Raw genomic sequence first — 13296 nt, forward strand, 5'->3', positions numbered from 1 at the left:
AACAAAATAGTGTAAATAGTAAACTGCCACCAAACTTTAAGTACAGTATTTGAATGAATGCACTTGTAACTATAACAGCCATATGAAAACACTGGTGTTAATAAGCAGCAAAAATGTCAGGCACAGATGGCGTTCAGTTTTTATACTCAAATTTTTTTATTTTTTGTATTAATTTTGTATACTCCTCGTCTTTGTATTATACAGGTCATTCATACAGTTTATGATATAGTAAATAGTAATTACACACAAGAGGTGTAACAAGCATTGACCTGTCACCCTCACAGACATGCATCATGCGCGCACACAAGCACACACTCTCTCATTCACATACATACACACACACGGAGGGACACATCCCTTACACTTATTAAACAAAAAAGATAAAAATGTAAAACGTTTTTTTAACCACAAAACCCCCATTTTTTTTTATCCTCCATTATCACCAGATTCACATCCTCTCAACTCTTATTTTGAAACGAGTATGACAATACTTAATGTTTTAACAGAATAAAAAAACAAATAAAGAAACATAAAAAATGCAGGAAGGCAACTAAAGAAGAGGGCAAAGCCATTCTGAAGGGAGAGAAGGTTAATTCAGACCCCAGTCTTTAACTCTTCGCGGAAAGAGAAGCACAAATGAGCTGCAATGCAGAAGGAAGAACCACTGGCTGACATCTGGACAGTTTACTGCGAGTTACAGACGACTGAAGTCCGACGTGACTTTGTGAAGCTTTAACAGAATCCAATATGCTACAGAGTTTCGAGGCTTCATGTGATCCGTATCTCTGTTCAGTCAGGAAACTTGTTCTGTCAGGCGTGCATCCATATGAGCCAGTACGAGTTATACTTGTAGCAGGGAGGGTGCAGGATCGAGGAAGGCAACAGAGACTAGTTAGAAAGGGCACTCTGCAAGGTTTATGGCACAAATAACAGCACTGAGAGAAGCAGGTGTGCAGTGGGGCTGAAGCTGAATCATAGACAGTGTGTTGTGACCTCTGGAGGGTGTTAGCAAAGGACACTTCATTAAAATATTCTCCCTGTCTTCACTGCAAGCATCACAGGACAACAAGCAGACCAAAGCTCTGGTCACATGATTCATCTGTTCATCACATTGCACCCTAAAAAGGTAAACATTCTGCAGCTGGTTATGAGTGAATTAGAATACAAAGAGAAGAGACTTCTGGCACAAGTTCATCTTCTTCTAAGGTTCATGAAATAGTCCCATGAGGTCCAAAAGCTGAAACATGTTGGTTTCACAAATACTGCAAGTGCTGCTGGAGTTTTGACCCCTCTCTGTTCTCCATGCACCTTGGTAGAAGGTCAACTTGTGCCAGAAATCACTACTTAAAATCAGAACGCAGCTTCGAGCAGCATGATAAAGAGTAAATTAAGTGCCCACAATCTGTGTCTCTTACTAACAAGGAAACCTTGAGAGTGACAATCCTTCTTGCCCTTGGATTTAAAATGAAGCTAGCTGAGCGTGACGGTGATATGTTTGCACTGACAGTTCAGGAGAATCTGCAGACTCGTGTATTACTGGGGGGAGGAATATGGGGAGAGCTCTTACTGAATGAAAAACAGGATGGTTAAATCAATGTATGATGGAGCCACGTAAAACACTAAGTGACAGTAACTGCAGTAGTCATTAGTCGTCGTTTTGTTTTTGCATTGGAGCGCACACTGACTCTCATTAGTCCATAGACACATGCGAATACACATTCAGACCCTGGATTCACTCCCTTAGCTGAGACCTCCCCAAATCATGAACACACACACACACACACACGCACGCACACTTTCTCTCTCAAACAGACAAAAAAAGGTCATCATCATTCTTGGCCTTCCTCCGTGCGCCACTTCAGGAAATCCTCCTTCCGGGCGTCAGGTTTGATCTGGTTCCGCATGCCGCCGAGCAGATTGGATGTGGCTTCAGAAGCCACTATTAAGGGTCTGACCACGGTGGGCGGGATCTGCCGCAGGACACCACCCACAGCGCCGGGCAGACCCTTCTGTTCATGGCCGCGGGATGCTACATCGCACAAGGTCTGAGCCGTGTCAATCACTCCCTGGAGAGCAGAGAGAAAAGAGTCCAGGGAGAGATCAATCAAAAATATTAAGTGTATCAGTACATTCACATACATGCACACAGGAAAACAGAAATCAGGTTGTGCAGGAAATACCCAGTCTGTTAATCGACAGTTATTTGGTCTATAAAATAAAAATAGTTCCCATAGGAGCACATAATGACGTCTCCAATTTGCTATTTTGTCTCAACTGGGTTTCTCATATGAACACGTGACTTCTTATTTTTGGATTCTCCGTTCTCTAAAAGGGTCCATGATCAATTTTGAGAGGTAAGTTTGGGGACTCACCTCTCTGACAGTGTCGTAGGCCTTGGCAACACCCTCTCGAAGATCTGCAGGCTGAGCAGCTCTGCGGGGCCGGCTGGGTGGGGCCCGGCCCTCTGTGATGGCGAAGCGGTTCAGGGGGGGAGTTGGAGACAGGATGTCGTACACCGTCTCTGCTGTGGCCTGTAAAAGAAGAAGACAGACATCAACGATGGAGGCACTGCTTATCCTGAAATCCTTCAACAAGTTACCTTATACTTTTTGGGAAGAAGGATCACTGGCTGAAAGGTGAACACAACTTAAAAGTTTCAGAGGAAGACTGTGAAAAGTTGTTGGTCTCAGCGCTACCTGAAACAAATCTAGCTTGTGTATAACTCAATGCGCAGTCATGACAGACTGAGTACCTGTATGGCCTGCACAAGCCTGTTGCTGAGCTCCAGAGCAGCTGATGCAGTGGAGGTACCGAAGGATGCTGCCCCCCTCTGGAGACCTCGAATAATGCGCCCATCCTTCCTGTACTGCTCTATGGGCAGCCAGAAGAGATCCCTCACTCCATGGACTGAAGAAACACACGGAGATGGAAAGAAGGAAAAGGAATGAACCAAGAGAAAACACAGGATAAAGAACATGTACATTTAAGGTGACACAAAAAGTGTGTTTGGAGCAGTGTAAACTCACATAGCTGGACAACTGAGTGCATGGGGCCAACGCCTCCGAGAATACCCGGCAGCTGATTCTTTCTGATGTCCGTCAGCCACTCTGTGACGGCGTACTGGATCACTTTGTCCACACCGAGGAGACTAGAAAGTGTTGCAGAAGAAAGACTGAGAAACTCACAAGTGAAAACTCAACTGGTTTGACTTTCAAACATGTCAAAGTGATCTAGTCTCAGAACGGATTACTGTGTATCTTGGGCAACTAATGAGATGCGTTGGTATGGAAGTGTGTATTCCTACCCGTGTCTGCAGCAGAGCCTCTTCAACTTCAACTCAGAACAGTTCAGCTGGGCCAGACCAATCAGAATCCCTGCAAACGTTCCCTGTGAAACGAAGAGCAGCACGGAAGAAATGAAAATACAGTCAACCTGGACAATTCCTGATCAAATACACGGAAATCTTACAGATTTATTTATCTTTAGATGAGCTGTTTGAGTGATCGCCTACCTGTTCAATGACGACATGTTTGCCATGATAGTCCAGCCAGATAGGCACTTCAGAGGTGAATCGGAACTCCCTGAAAAAAGCAGGAAAGGTTAAGAAAGACAAATTGATCTATTACCATTTAAAACCTTTATATATTGGCCTTTATAAATAAATTGAATGACTAATATATGATTGACAAGTTGTTAATATTTTTCATAACTTCTTTATTCATATAAACAAGTTTTATTGTTTGTAGCACAGAAACCTTATTCTCTTTAGTTTGTAAAAGCCAAGCAGCAACTTCCAGGGCTGAAAAACGAAGCCAACGCAAAAGTAACCTCAGATTCACAGACTTAAGGTATGTACAATTTGTTTTAATAGTTTTAAGCCTGTTTTCCACAGACAAATATTAGCATTAGCATTATCACAATTAACCATAGCTGTAAATGCACCTGGTTAACTAAGCTTATAGCTAGCATAAGGGTTAGCTCCACCCTCTCATCCAAATATGGTCAGTTCTGGCTCCAAAAATTCAAGATGGCGACGGCTTTCACGTGAAACTCAAGGCTACAAACCAATAGGTGATGACACAGTGCCTATGTTGTTTACTCCTATACAGTCTGTGGTAAAAGCAGTAACAGACTTCCTCCGATCCCTCTTGAGAAGTGTTATGCGATACGTACCGGAAGTAGATCGGCTGGTCAGAGGAGGAGGTGGAGCCGGCAGAGGAGGAGCTCTGCTCACTGTAGGTAGTCTCCACAGAAGCTGTGAGGTCAGGTCCCAGACCAGCGGCTGACTCCGCCTCTTCAGATGGCTTCTGGGAGGGGTCTGCCTTCACTGAGGAAAAAATAAAGAGACCAAAGAAAAGGTGAAACATATAAAGTCACCAGTGTGTCCTAAAATAAATACAACATCAAAATGTTAAACATGCTCAAAATTAGTGAGTTAGCATTTACACATGTTCCTCAGACAGAGAGAAAGAGTCACACTACAGTGATCATATGCAGTCCTTGTACTGTACACTTAAATCCACAAAAATACCCATCGAATGTAGCTCACCTTCAGTTGCAGGGTCCACTGGCAGGTAAGGGTTAACAAAGGAAGCTAGATTACTGAAAAAGTCCTTCAGGAAAAACAGTGCGTCCTAGACAGGAGACAAAAAAAAGCTGGTTAGATCATTTATGCAAATAAAGTTGTCTATTTCTCTCAAGGCCGAAACACTCATAGAGTCATTTAGTTTCTTAGCTTTCATTTAAGTGGCTCTATGCCGCCACTTTTGGGTGTCATGAACTGTAAGTGAGACTGTGTCTGGATTGAAAACATTCCACTTTCAGTATTTAGTCTCAGGAACCACAGTTACCTGGTCGATGTTAAGTCGTAGTGGCAGCAAGCTGACTCGGAGACAGCACTCTGGACCCCCGAGGCCAGACTCTGGACACACCTGCAGGGCCTTCACTGTCAGCTACGAAATGAAAATACACAATATCCATGACATTATCAATATCAGCCAGGTAATTTCAACCACAGAAACAACATCTGTCATTTCAGCTGTTTATAAATCAGAGACTCCCTTTCTGGCCCTCCCTGCTGTCTCACCATGTTGGAGTGGGCTCGGCGGGGCATGCTCTCACTGGTGTAGAGGTAGAGGAATTTGTTGATTTGTGAAGAGGCCAGTCGGTCTCGAACCTCCAGCTCCTGCACGATGAACACCTGCCTGGAGAGGGGCTGCTCGCCACCAGGACCGACCCCGACTGCCACTGAGCCCTCCCCATCCTGACCTGCTACTGCCACTGGGTAGGACTCATGCTGGAAGGACACCTGGAAGACAAAGTAGGAGGAACATGCGGAAAAAGATGGTTTGACATTTGCTGCTTCCTTGCCAAGAGTTAGACGAGAGGATGAAAATCATTTGGATATCTGTATGATATATACGTATATGAAACCAGCAGCTGGTTAATTAAGCTCAGCACAAAGACTGGAAGCATAGGGTAATAGCAGGCCTGGCTCTATCTAAAGGCAAAAAAATTGGGGGGGGGGGGGTTCCCACAACCAACCAAAAACTTACTTAACACATACTGCACATGTATATATACCTTGGTGAGTTGGATCTCCATCAGCAGTGTGTGCTGACGCCCGCTGCCTCCAGCCCAGCGCCAGGAGTTCTGGGGCCGAGAAGGAGCGACGGAGCGAGATGGGGACCCACGAACACCAGCAGGGACTGAACGACCTCTGTAGAGAGGGGAGAAGAGACACAGTGAGAGCAGCAGTCAAAGGAACAAACCACACACACACACACACACACACACACACACACACACACACACACACACACACACACACACAGGTGCAAAATTCCCAAAATGTATTTATTGTGATTTTTTGTGGATCTGAGAACTGACTTGTGGCCTTGTGTGTGTGTGTGTGTGTGTGTGTGTGTGTGTGTGTGTCTGTTACCTGTTTGCTTGCTGGGCATGTATGGACATGGGCTTGCCGCCAAAGTCCTTGCCCCCGTAGAGATGCCAGACCACAGAGATCTCCCGCAGCACCACCCTGCTCTGGGGCACTGGAAAGCGGCTGGGGGCTCGGAGCAGGTCAGAGCTGCCTCGAGGCCTGGAGAAGTGACTGTCCTTCACCTTGATAGGCCCCTGAGACAACACCGTCACCACGGGCTCCCCGTCCCTGGGCTGCAACAAATCCCGCAGGTGGGCATTTTGTGAGCAAGTATAAATATCAGTTTTGAAAAGATGTAATCGTATGAGAGAAAGAACAGTTTATAAGAAAGACAACACCCATAAAAGTAAGGAGAAAGACTCACAGGAATGCCCATGCCGGGAGCCTCGAGGATACAAAAGTCATCATTGTCGGTGGAGCCCTCGGAACCTTCCTCTGACATCATATCTGCCTGTGCCTCTGTTGCTGTGGCAACCAGGCCATCAAGCTCAGAGTCGTCCCCCTGCAGGTCAGAGGGGCTGCGCTTCGGAACTTCACCAGGGAACAGGTAGACGGAGACAGGCGAGCCTCTCGGCATGGAGGGTGAACCTGAGAATCAAGAGTCCATCTGTCAGTTTAAGAAATCATCAAAAACAACATGCAAAGTCTTTAAGGGCTCGCCAAGATGGTACTGTGAGCACTCTCCACTTCTGCATACAAATATAAATGACACCACTGACACCAAATTTTATTGTCGTGTCAGTGAAATCTGGCAAATCTGAGTTTCATGTGTTTTTTCTTTCATATCAGTTCAGTTAATTTGGTCAAAGTGTGACATGACACAGTTAACAGCACTTGAACAACACGTGAAAACCACTTTGAAATTATCAGCCCACAGTCCTCTTCCTGTACGCAAGGAAACATACCTGGATCTAAGCTCTCTTCTCGGTGGCTCTTCTCTGTGTCGATTAAGGCATCAGCCAGGTCGTACTGGTTGATCTCAGCGGTTTCAGCTGGAGGGCAGGGCAGCACCGACGCAGGACTTTCTGACAGCTAACAAGACAGAATATTAAAGAGGAACATCAGACATCTGACATTTTTATACTTGAGGTACTTAACATGTCTTAAGCCAATATGTCATTTTTATTAATTCATTATTTTAATTCTTCATTGACTACACCAGACTTACTGGTAATTTCTGGCCAGCGATTTCGGTGGGTGAGGCATGTCGTGGCGGGGGGTGCAGGTCACCCTGGGAGACCAGGTACTGCAGCAGGTTGACAAGGGCGGCGCAGGAATCAGCACAGGTATGAAGGTGAACCACGTTGTTGGAGCAACGAAGCTCAAAGAGAGGCTGAGACTGGAGAACAAAGAGAAGAAGGAAGCACATTTAAATTAATGACAGGAGGATCAGTAAGAGGTGGTGACAGAGAGAGAGATATAATGTAGGAGGAGAGAGGATGAGAAAAGAGGAAAAGTTAAAAAATAAAACACATCGCAACACTATAAAGATAAAATGGACCTAACAAATACCTCAGAGAGAAAACCAGGCTGTGCAAATGGACATACCAAACATCACTGTTACATAGCTGACATTAAACTGACCTTTCTCACATTTGTACTTCTTGTTACTGATTGGCTAAAAGGGCAGCAGCCTCATTGTTGTCGGACAACATGTTTACAGTTGCCTTGCTGGTTCTGGTTCAACTGAAAAATGATCCTGGTCCTAAACTGCTGTCTGAAGCTATTATTATGGCAAAACTTCATTAAGGAAAAACAAATATTTACAAACATGGAGCCTGCGTTCGTTAGTTCGTCACTAAATGATAATGTTTTGTTTATGTTCACATTTTCACCGTCATTTATTTTTGCTGTGGTGCTTGATGGCCACTGTGTGACTGTGAAGGAAATACAGGTATGTAAACAGATGGTGAGCACTCACCAGCTTGCCTGTATCGCTGCCTTTCCATGTGGTGATGGCGAGCTCCAGCAGGTCGATGTCCAGGACGCACACATAGTCTGTGTGACACAGAGACACAGTGGTTTTAATTGGACACCTGTTCTTGTTTACATCACTAATACTGACAGCTGTATTGGCCCTACAAACAGTGATTAAACGGAATTCTTCAGCCCCCCAAAATGACCATCTGTATATCACTTACACATCCTGTGCTACCTTCAATCCATAAAGAAAAGTTCGTTTTTTTTCACATGCCTCGGGTAAATGCATTATCTAAAAATGGAGAAAATTCTTGATGAAATTAAGTCGCCATCTGTTTGCAAACTCTCACAAAGCTAATGCAGTATAATCTAAGCCTCATTTACCAAGTCGTACGCTCAGTACTTTCCACACAGACAGCCCTTTTTGACAGGGGACTGAACTAAAAGCAAAACGTCCCTACGCCCTCCTCAAAGCAAGACTCCATTTACAAAAACAGTAATTTTACCTCACTGAACACGGGAGCTGCTGGTCTACCACTGCCTCGATTAGCTAGTCTGTTTGTGTAATTGTGTGACTTTGATGAATCCGAACTAACCGTTTGAAACACCAAAAATCACACAGTAACACAAAAAAAAACTAAAAGTATTTTCATTAACTATCAACAGCACACACACATGTATAATGTCTCACCTCTCCTCAAGTCTACGGTGTCAGTCTCACATTTGTCAGAGAGGTAGAGAGCAGAGTCATCCAGGATGAATCTGAACACAACAGTTAACACAACTTACACAAAGATCTTTACACTGTGAGACATCAGCTCATGCGGATGGTCAAAATATTTACAGTGCAGATTATCATTCCAACAAATATTATACTATCAGTCTTCATGTTTAGTTGGTGGTGAACTGTACCTGAGGTGGAAGGTGGCAGTGTCTACGATGATATTACTGGACAGAGAGAAGGACTCTGCTGTGAACAACACACGCAGTGGCAGATACAGAGGTCTGGCAAACAGAAAAACAAAAGATGACAGTGGAAAAAAGGAGGAAAATATCATGCAGGCTGATATTTTAAGACATTTTTATAGGTATAGTATATACCTGTAGTCGACGGCACAGGTAGCGAGATGTGTGTGGAGGACAGTGATGACGGCAGGTGCTGTGTATCCCAGAATGGGATCGTCGATGACATCCAGGAAATCAACCAGCTGTAACAAACAGACAGACTCAGCTGGCAGGCCAAACAGCAAACATGTTAAATTAATCCCGCTAATTTGATTTCAGCGTTCAGCATGGTTTACATTTATCTGCACAATCCAAATGGTTTAACTGGAAAATAAAACAGAACAAATTGCAATAATAACACAGGCTCCAAGTTTATTAGATTATGAAATTTGCCGTATTAAATCATACTTTAGTGGTTACAATGTAACAATATATGCTTATTATCTCTGGGCACAAGAAAGGGGAAAAATGTTTTATGGCTGGGCTGCTGATGTATTGCTGGTGGGATCAGTGAGGGAAAGCAGGCTGAAGTTAAGAGCTACCAGAACAGACGGTATATCGTTCCTGGTCAAGTCATCTGTGTCCTCGCTCTCTGGATATTTCTTTTATGTGCTCAGTTTTCTGGATGGAAAGATTCTTGTCTGTCCTGCATTATAAGTCTGCAATATCAAATTACTTTCAGTTATTTTGTCATTAACTGTAATCACGTTCAACTCTCCCGAAGCAAGCGTCTCAGTGATGCAGCTGCAGGTAATGAGGTCATTTATGTAGTTGGAGAAAATGCTTAAATATGAAATGGCGAAAGGAGAATAAAGCATGAGATTTTCTAGTTCAGCAAAGACAAATATCTATACATATTTGATTGAATCACCAGGTATCGTGTTGTCTGTAAAAAACAAACCTGTTAACAGCCGACTGTTTCATCTACAGGCTGAGATTTACTTGTTGCAGTCTGATGCTGCTCTACTGTGTGAATGTGCGATTAACAACACTGACAGTGAATATTCAGTGTGAAAGCCTTGATTAACCCGCTACACAACAGCTTTTCATCATTTTTTGCATTTCTCTTCCTACGTGACTGTTTGCACTTTTCCTTCCCTCAGAAGGGTCACAAAGTTGGCAATGCCAGTCTGGTTTATAGCTTGGGGCCAAAGCCTGCCTTTCTTCGATCTTTAATCTCTAATCTTTTTTAACACGGCAGGGGGGCAAATAAGAGTTTTGCATTTTTGTATTTATTGATGGTTCAACCAACTACACAACATTTCTTTGGCATAGCATTATTACTTCAAACTGGTTTGTTTAAAGTGGAAATTGTACGCTGTTGGTGTCTACGCTGAACGCTGCATTAGCGCACTTTGGGTGATGCACTGTCAGTCTGATGTGTGATCTGTAATGGCCCTGGCACACCAAGCTGACAGTCAGCTGTCGGTCAATGTTGGGCTATTGGTGAGCGTCTGCTGCCCTTGTTGGTCCTCATTGGCTCTAGTTGGCTTTTTTTCCACCGATTCCGCTGGTTAAATCGGCATCAGCAACTGCGGAGCCCACCGGTGGATAAAATCACTCCGATTGGCAGTTCAGCTCAGTGCATGTGAATAACAATGGAAGTGAGGAAAGTGAGCTAAAATCAAGAGGGACTGGGACTGAAACAAACTTGTTACATAAGGTAAGATTATTTTTTTAGCCACTGAGCTCTTGATCAGAAACGTTTAGTGATGGTATGTGTTATTGTTCACTGGCACTTGGTATATATGCTGTTTTTCCAACACTGAATTGTGTTTTTAATGTGCTAACTGATTGCAGACGACTGTTGTCTGCTGGTGTGGAATTATGTCCTCTCACACAGGCACAGAGCCTGCATGTGGGCTGACTGTCAACTGTAGTCTTTGTTGTGTGTTCATGTGCAACTTTTTTGGCCAAGACACGGTGACGTCAGGTGACGCAGCAAAGGGCAATCATTGCCGCTAGTTCGCTGAAGTCAGTTTTGTGTGTCTGGGCTTTAAGAGGACTTCCTTGTGCTGCTTCTCACCTGCTCATGCCAGCTGTGATTAGTCTGCGTCATGTAATGTCGCATGGTGGCACCTTGAAGTCGAAGGGCGACTAGGAACTCCTTCAAAAGAGAAACAGAAACAAACATTGTTTAATTTCAAACTTGCACCAGCTGCACAATCGGGCGTTTGAAGAGGATGTACCTTGACACTCCTCTGTGGGTCCAGTGTGATTTTGATGGCTGTGGACAACATCTGTACCTCCCCCTCCTTGCCGCTTACACTGGCCACACCCACCTCTGTGGGGTAGATGGTAGGGTCCAAATGCTTTGGGGGAGTGAAGTTAGGCATTTCCAACCGCTGTGGGATGGGGGTGTCCTTCACCACCGCTGAACGGAACATAGATAAGCATTTTCTACTTCGCATTAAATCTACTTCAACATAGTTCAAAGAGGAATATATGAATTATGTTGCAGTTACATGTTTGCAAACAACATGACAATGTTCACCTCGATGGTAGAGTTCAACTCTTCTGCTCTCCAAACACAAGAAATTTAGATTTGGATCGTTCTGGTGCTGCGCTACACTAAATATCTTCCCCCCTTCCAGGTCGAGCACAATTTCCCCATGACTCTGGTCCTCCTGATCAGTGAGATGAAATGGAAAAAGTTTACAAACACAATCATGAGATAAGAAAATGGATACAGGGAAAATAATTACAAAGTGTGAATGGATCAAGCCAGAGCTGTTTTTAAGTTTTCTGAACCAAGTCCAAGTCACGTGTCAGGTCTTTGTGACGTGACTTGCGAGCAGCCACATGGCTCCCTACCTTTTTGTCTGTTCTGGCTTGGAGCCGACCTTTGTTGATGATCACAGTGAGGGAGAGGAGGCTGAGGTTGTGGTTGGGCCGGGTCGCTGACTGTTGCGTCTTTCCCGATGATTCACTGGCCAAGTAGAACTGAGGCTCGTCCTCCTCTGAATCAGAGTCTGTGGCAGAGAGAGAAGACAAAGGAGACCATACTTCAACTATTAACATTCATTCATCAGTGGAGGAACAAACACCTTGATACAAATACACACAAAATCTAAAATGTTTGTGAGGCTGGTTGCTGTTATATCATATAGATCTACATGCTGTTTTTCCATCAAAGCAGTCGAACTCACCCAGTCTGAAGGCCGACTTGCAGAGCTGGAACTCGTCATGTTTTTGACGGCTGTGGTCGGGGCTGTGGGCTGGGGGGGGAGGAGGCTCCCACATCAACAGATCATTATTGATCCTTTTGGACAAAGGGGTGGGTAAGGAACAATAATGTTACTTTAGATGCAGGATTTAAGACCAATATAAAGACAAAAAAATTAACAAAACAAAATTGCCAAAAATGCTCTTCTTACAGAAATCTCTACATGTCAAAAGTTTTTGATACCAAATCACAGCACGGGTTTTTCTATGGTGTTCCACAAGTATCAACTACTGAAATAACAAAAATAATTTAATTCTTTGTATTTAAGACATACTACTGAAGAAAATTTAGAACATTTCCAACTGTTTTGGGGGACACCTGGATAATCACACCTGCGCCACTGCTGACGTACCTGTTGTAGAAGCTCTGGAAGGCCTGTTTGCTGGGCAGGAGGACGTAAGCCAGTGGCAGGCAGATGTCCACCGCACACTGACACTGAGCGACACACTGCGCCTGAAACTGACGCATCTCCTCTGGGTCAGCTGGAATCACCATCTAAAACAAGGAAGGCGGAGGGATGAGTTCGGCCCGGAATCTTAATAAGATGGTGATATTAAGTATTTTTTCGTGTGTGTCAGCGCACCTCCTCAGTCTCAAACATGGTGCGGTTGGAGGAGAACGGGGAGCTGGTTTTGTCGTTAAGTTCACAGTGACTTTCAAAGAAGGCGGCCCCGAGGTCCCTGATGAGGTTCATCCCACCCAGACCTGCTGTCGGGCCCTGAGTCTCACCGCCACGCACACGCACTGATATCCTGCTCACAGAAAAAATAATAAGTATGTATGCTGGCTTGAGATAGAGTAACAATATTTTTGTCTTATTTGTTGAGCAAGAATGACTCCATTTAGACTCCAACTTTCTCTTGGAGAGCTTTGGTACTATAAAGCAGCTACTAACCTTGGCAGAGAGTCACGGTTCTTCTTCACTCTGATACAGGGGAAAGAGCCGCCCTCCCAGCCCTCGTATGAGCCTGTTGAGACACAACTCATCAGTTCCATTTCTATCTTTTTAAAGGTCTGCTACAGCTCATGTATACAAAAAAGTATGACCACACATCAGAGTTGCTGATAGGACATCTAACAGTACCAGGCCCGATGACAAGGCAGGGCCTCTAACATTCTTCAACACAGCTTCTTCCCAAAAGCTTTCACACTGTTGAGCATGGCCTGAGTTTGTAGCTTTTATTGAAATTGACTGATAGCCTGT

At 44.3% G+C, this 13296-nt stretch overlaps 1 protein-coding gene across 1 annotated transcript in view; it reads right to left on the reverse strand.

Annotated features, from left to right (window-relative positions):
* Positions 1-132: 132 nt before the first annotated feature.
* Positions 133-13296, reverse strand: part of atg2a (autophagy related 2A) — a 29704-nt gene continuing 16540 nt past the window's right edge. Inside the window, exons 16-42 of the mRNA XM_049585496.1 lie at positions 12988-13060; positions 12676-12844; positions 12445-12587; positions 12016-12128; positions 11681-11838; positions 11361-11493; positions 11056-11240; positions 10893-10973; positions 8963-9069; positions 8774-8866; positions 8553-8623; positions 7863-7939; positions 7110-7280; positions 6847-6973; positions 6306-6529; positions 5945-6174; positions 5584-5719; positions 5087-5308; positions 4851-4952; positions 4550-4634; positions 4174-4327; positions 3512-3581; positions 3305-3387; positions 3027-3148; positions 2753-2907; positions 2373-2531; positions 133-2066 (exon numbers count right to left, since the gene is read on the reverse strand). Of these exons, the coding sequence (XP_049441453.1) occupies positions 1830-2066; positions 2373-2531; positions 2753-2907; positions 3027-3148; positions 3305-3387; positions 3512-3581; positions 4174-4327; positions 4550-4634; positions 4851-4952; positions 5087-5308; positions 5584-5719; positions 5945-6174; positions 6306-6529; positions 6847-6973; positions 7110-7280; positions 7863-7939; positions 8553-8623; positions 8774-8866; positions 8963-9069; positions 10893-10973; positions 11056-11240; positions 11361-11493; positions 11681-11838; positions 12016-12128; positions 12445-12587; positions 12676-12844; positions 12988-13060 (3680 nt within the window). The 3' untranslated portion in view covers positions 133-1829. The remainder of the gene's footprint in view (positions 2067-2372; positions 2532-2752; positions 2908-3026; positions 3149-3304; positions 3388-3511; positions 3582-4173; positions 4328-4549; positions 4635-4850; positions 4953-5086; positions 5309-5583; positions 5720-5944; positions 6175-6305; positions 6530-6846; positions 6974-7109; positions 7281-7862; positions 7940-8552; positions 8624-8773; positions 8867-8962; positions 9070-10892; positions 10974-11055; positions 11241-11360; positions 11494-11680; positions 11839-12015; positions 12129-12444; positions 12588-12675; positions 12845-12987; positions 13061-13296) is intronic.

This window comes from Epinephelus fuscoguttatus, linkage group LG9, assembly GCF_011397635.1.
Source record: "Epinephelus fuscoguttatus linkage group LG9, E.fuscoguttatus.final_Chr_v1".
In the NCBI taxonomy this organism is placed as follows: domain Eukaryota; kingdom Metazoa; phylum Chordata; class Actinopteri; order Perciformes; family Serranidae; genus Epinephelus; species Epinephelus fuscoguttatus.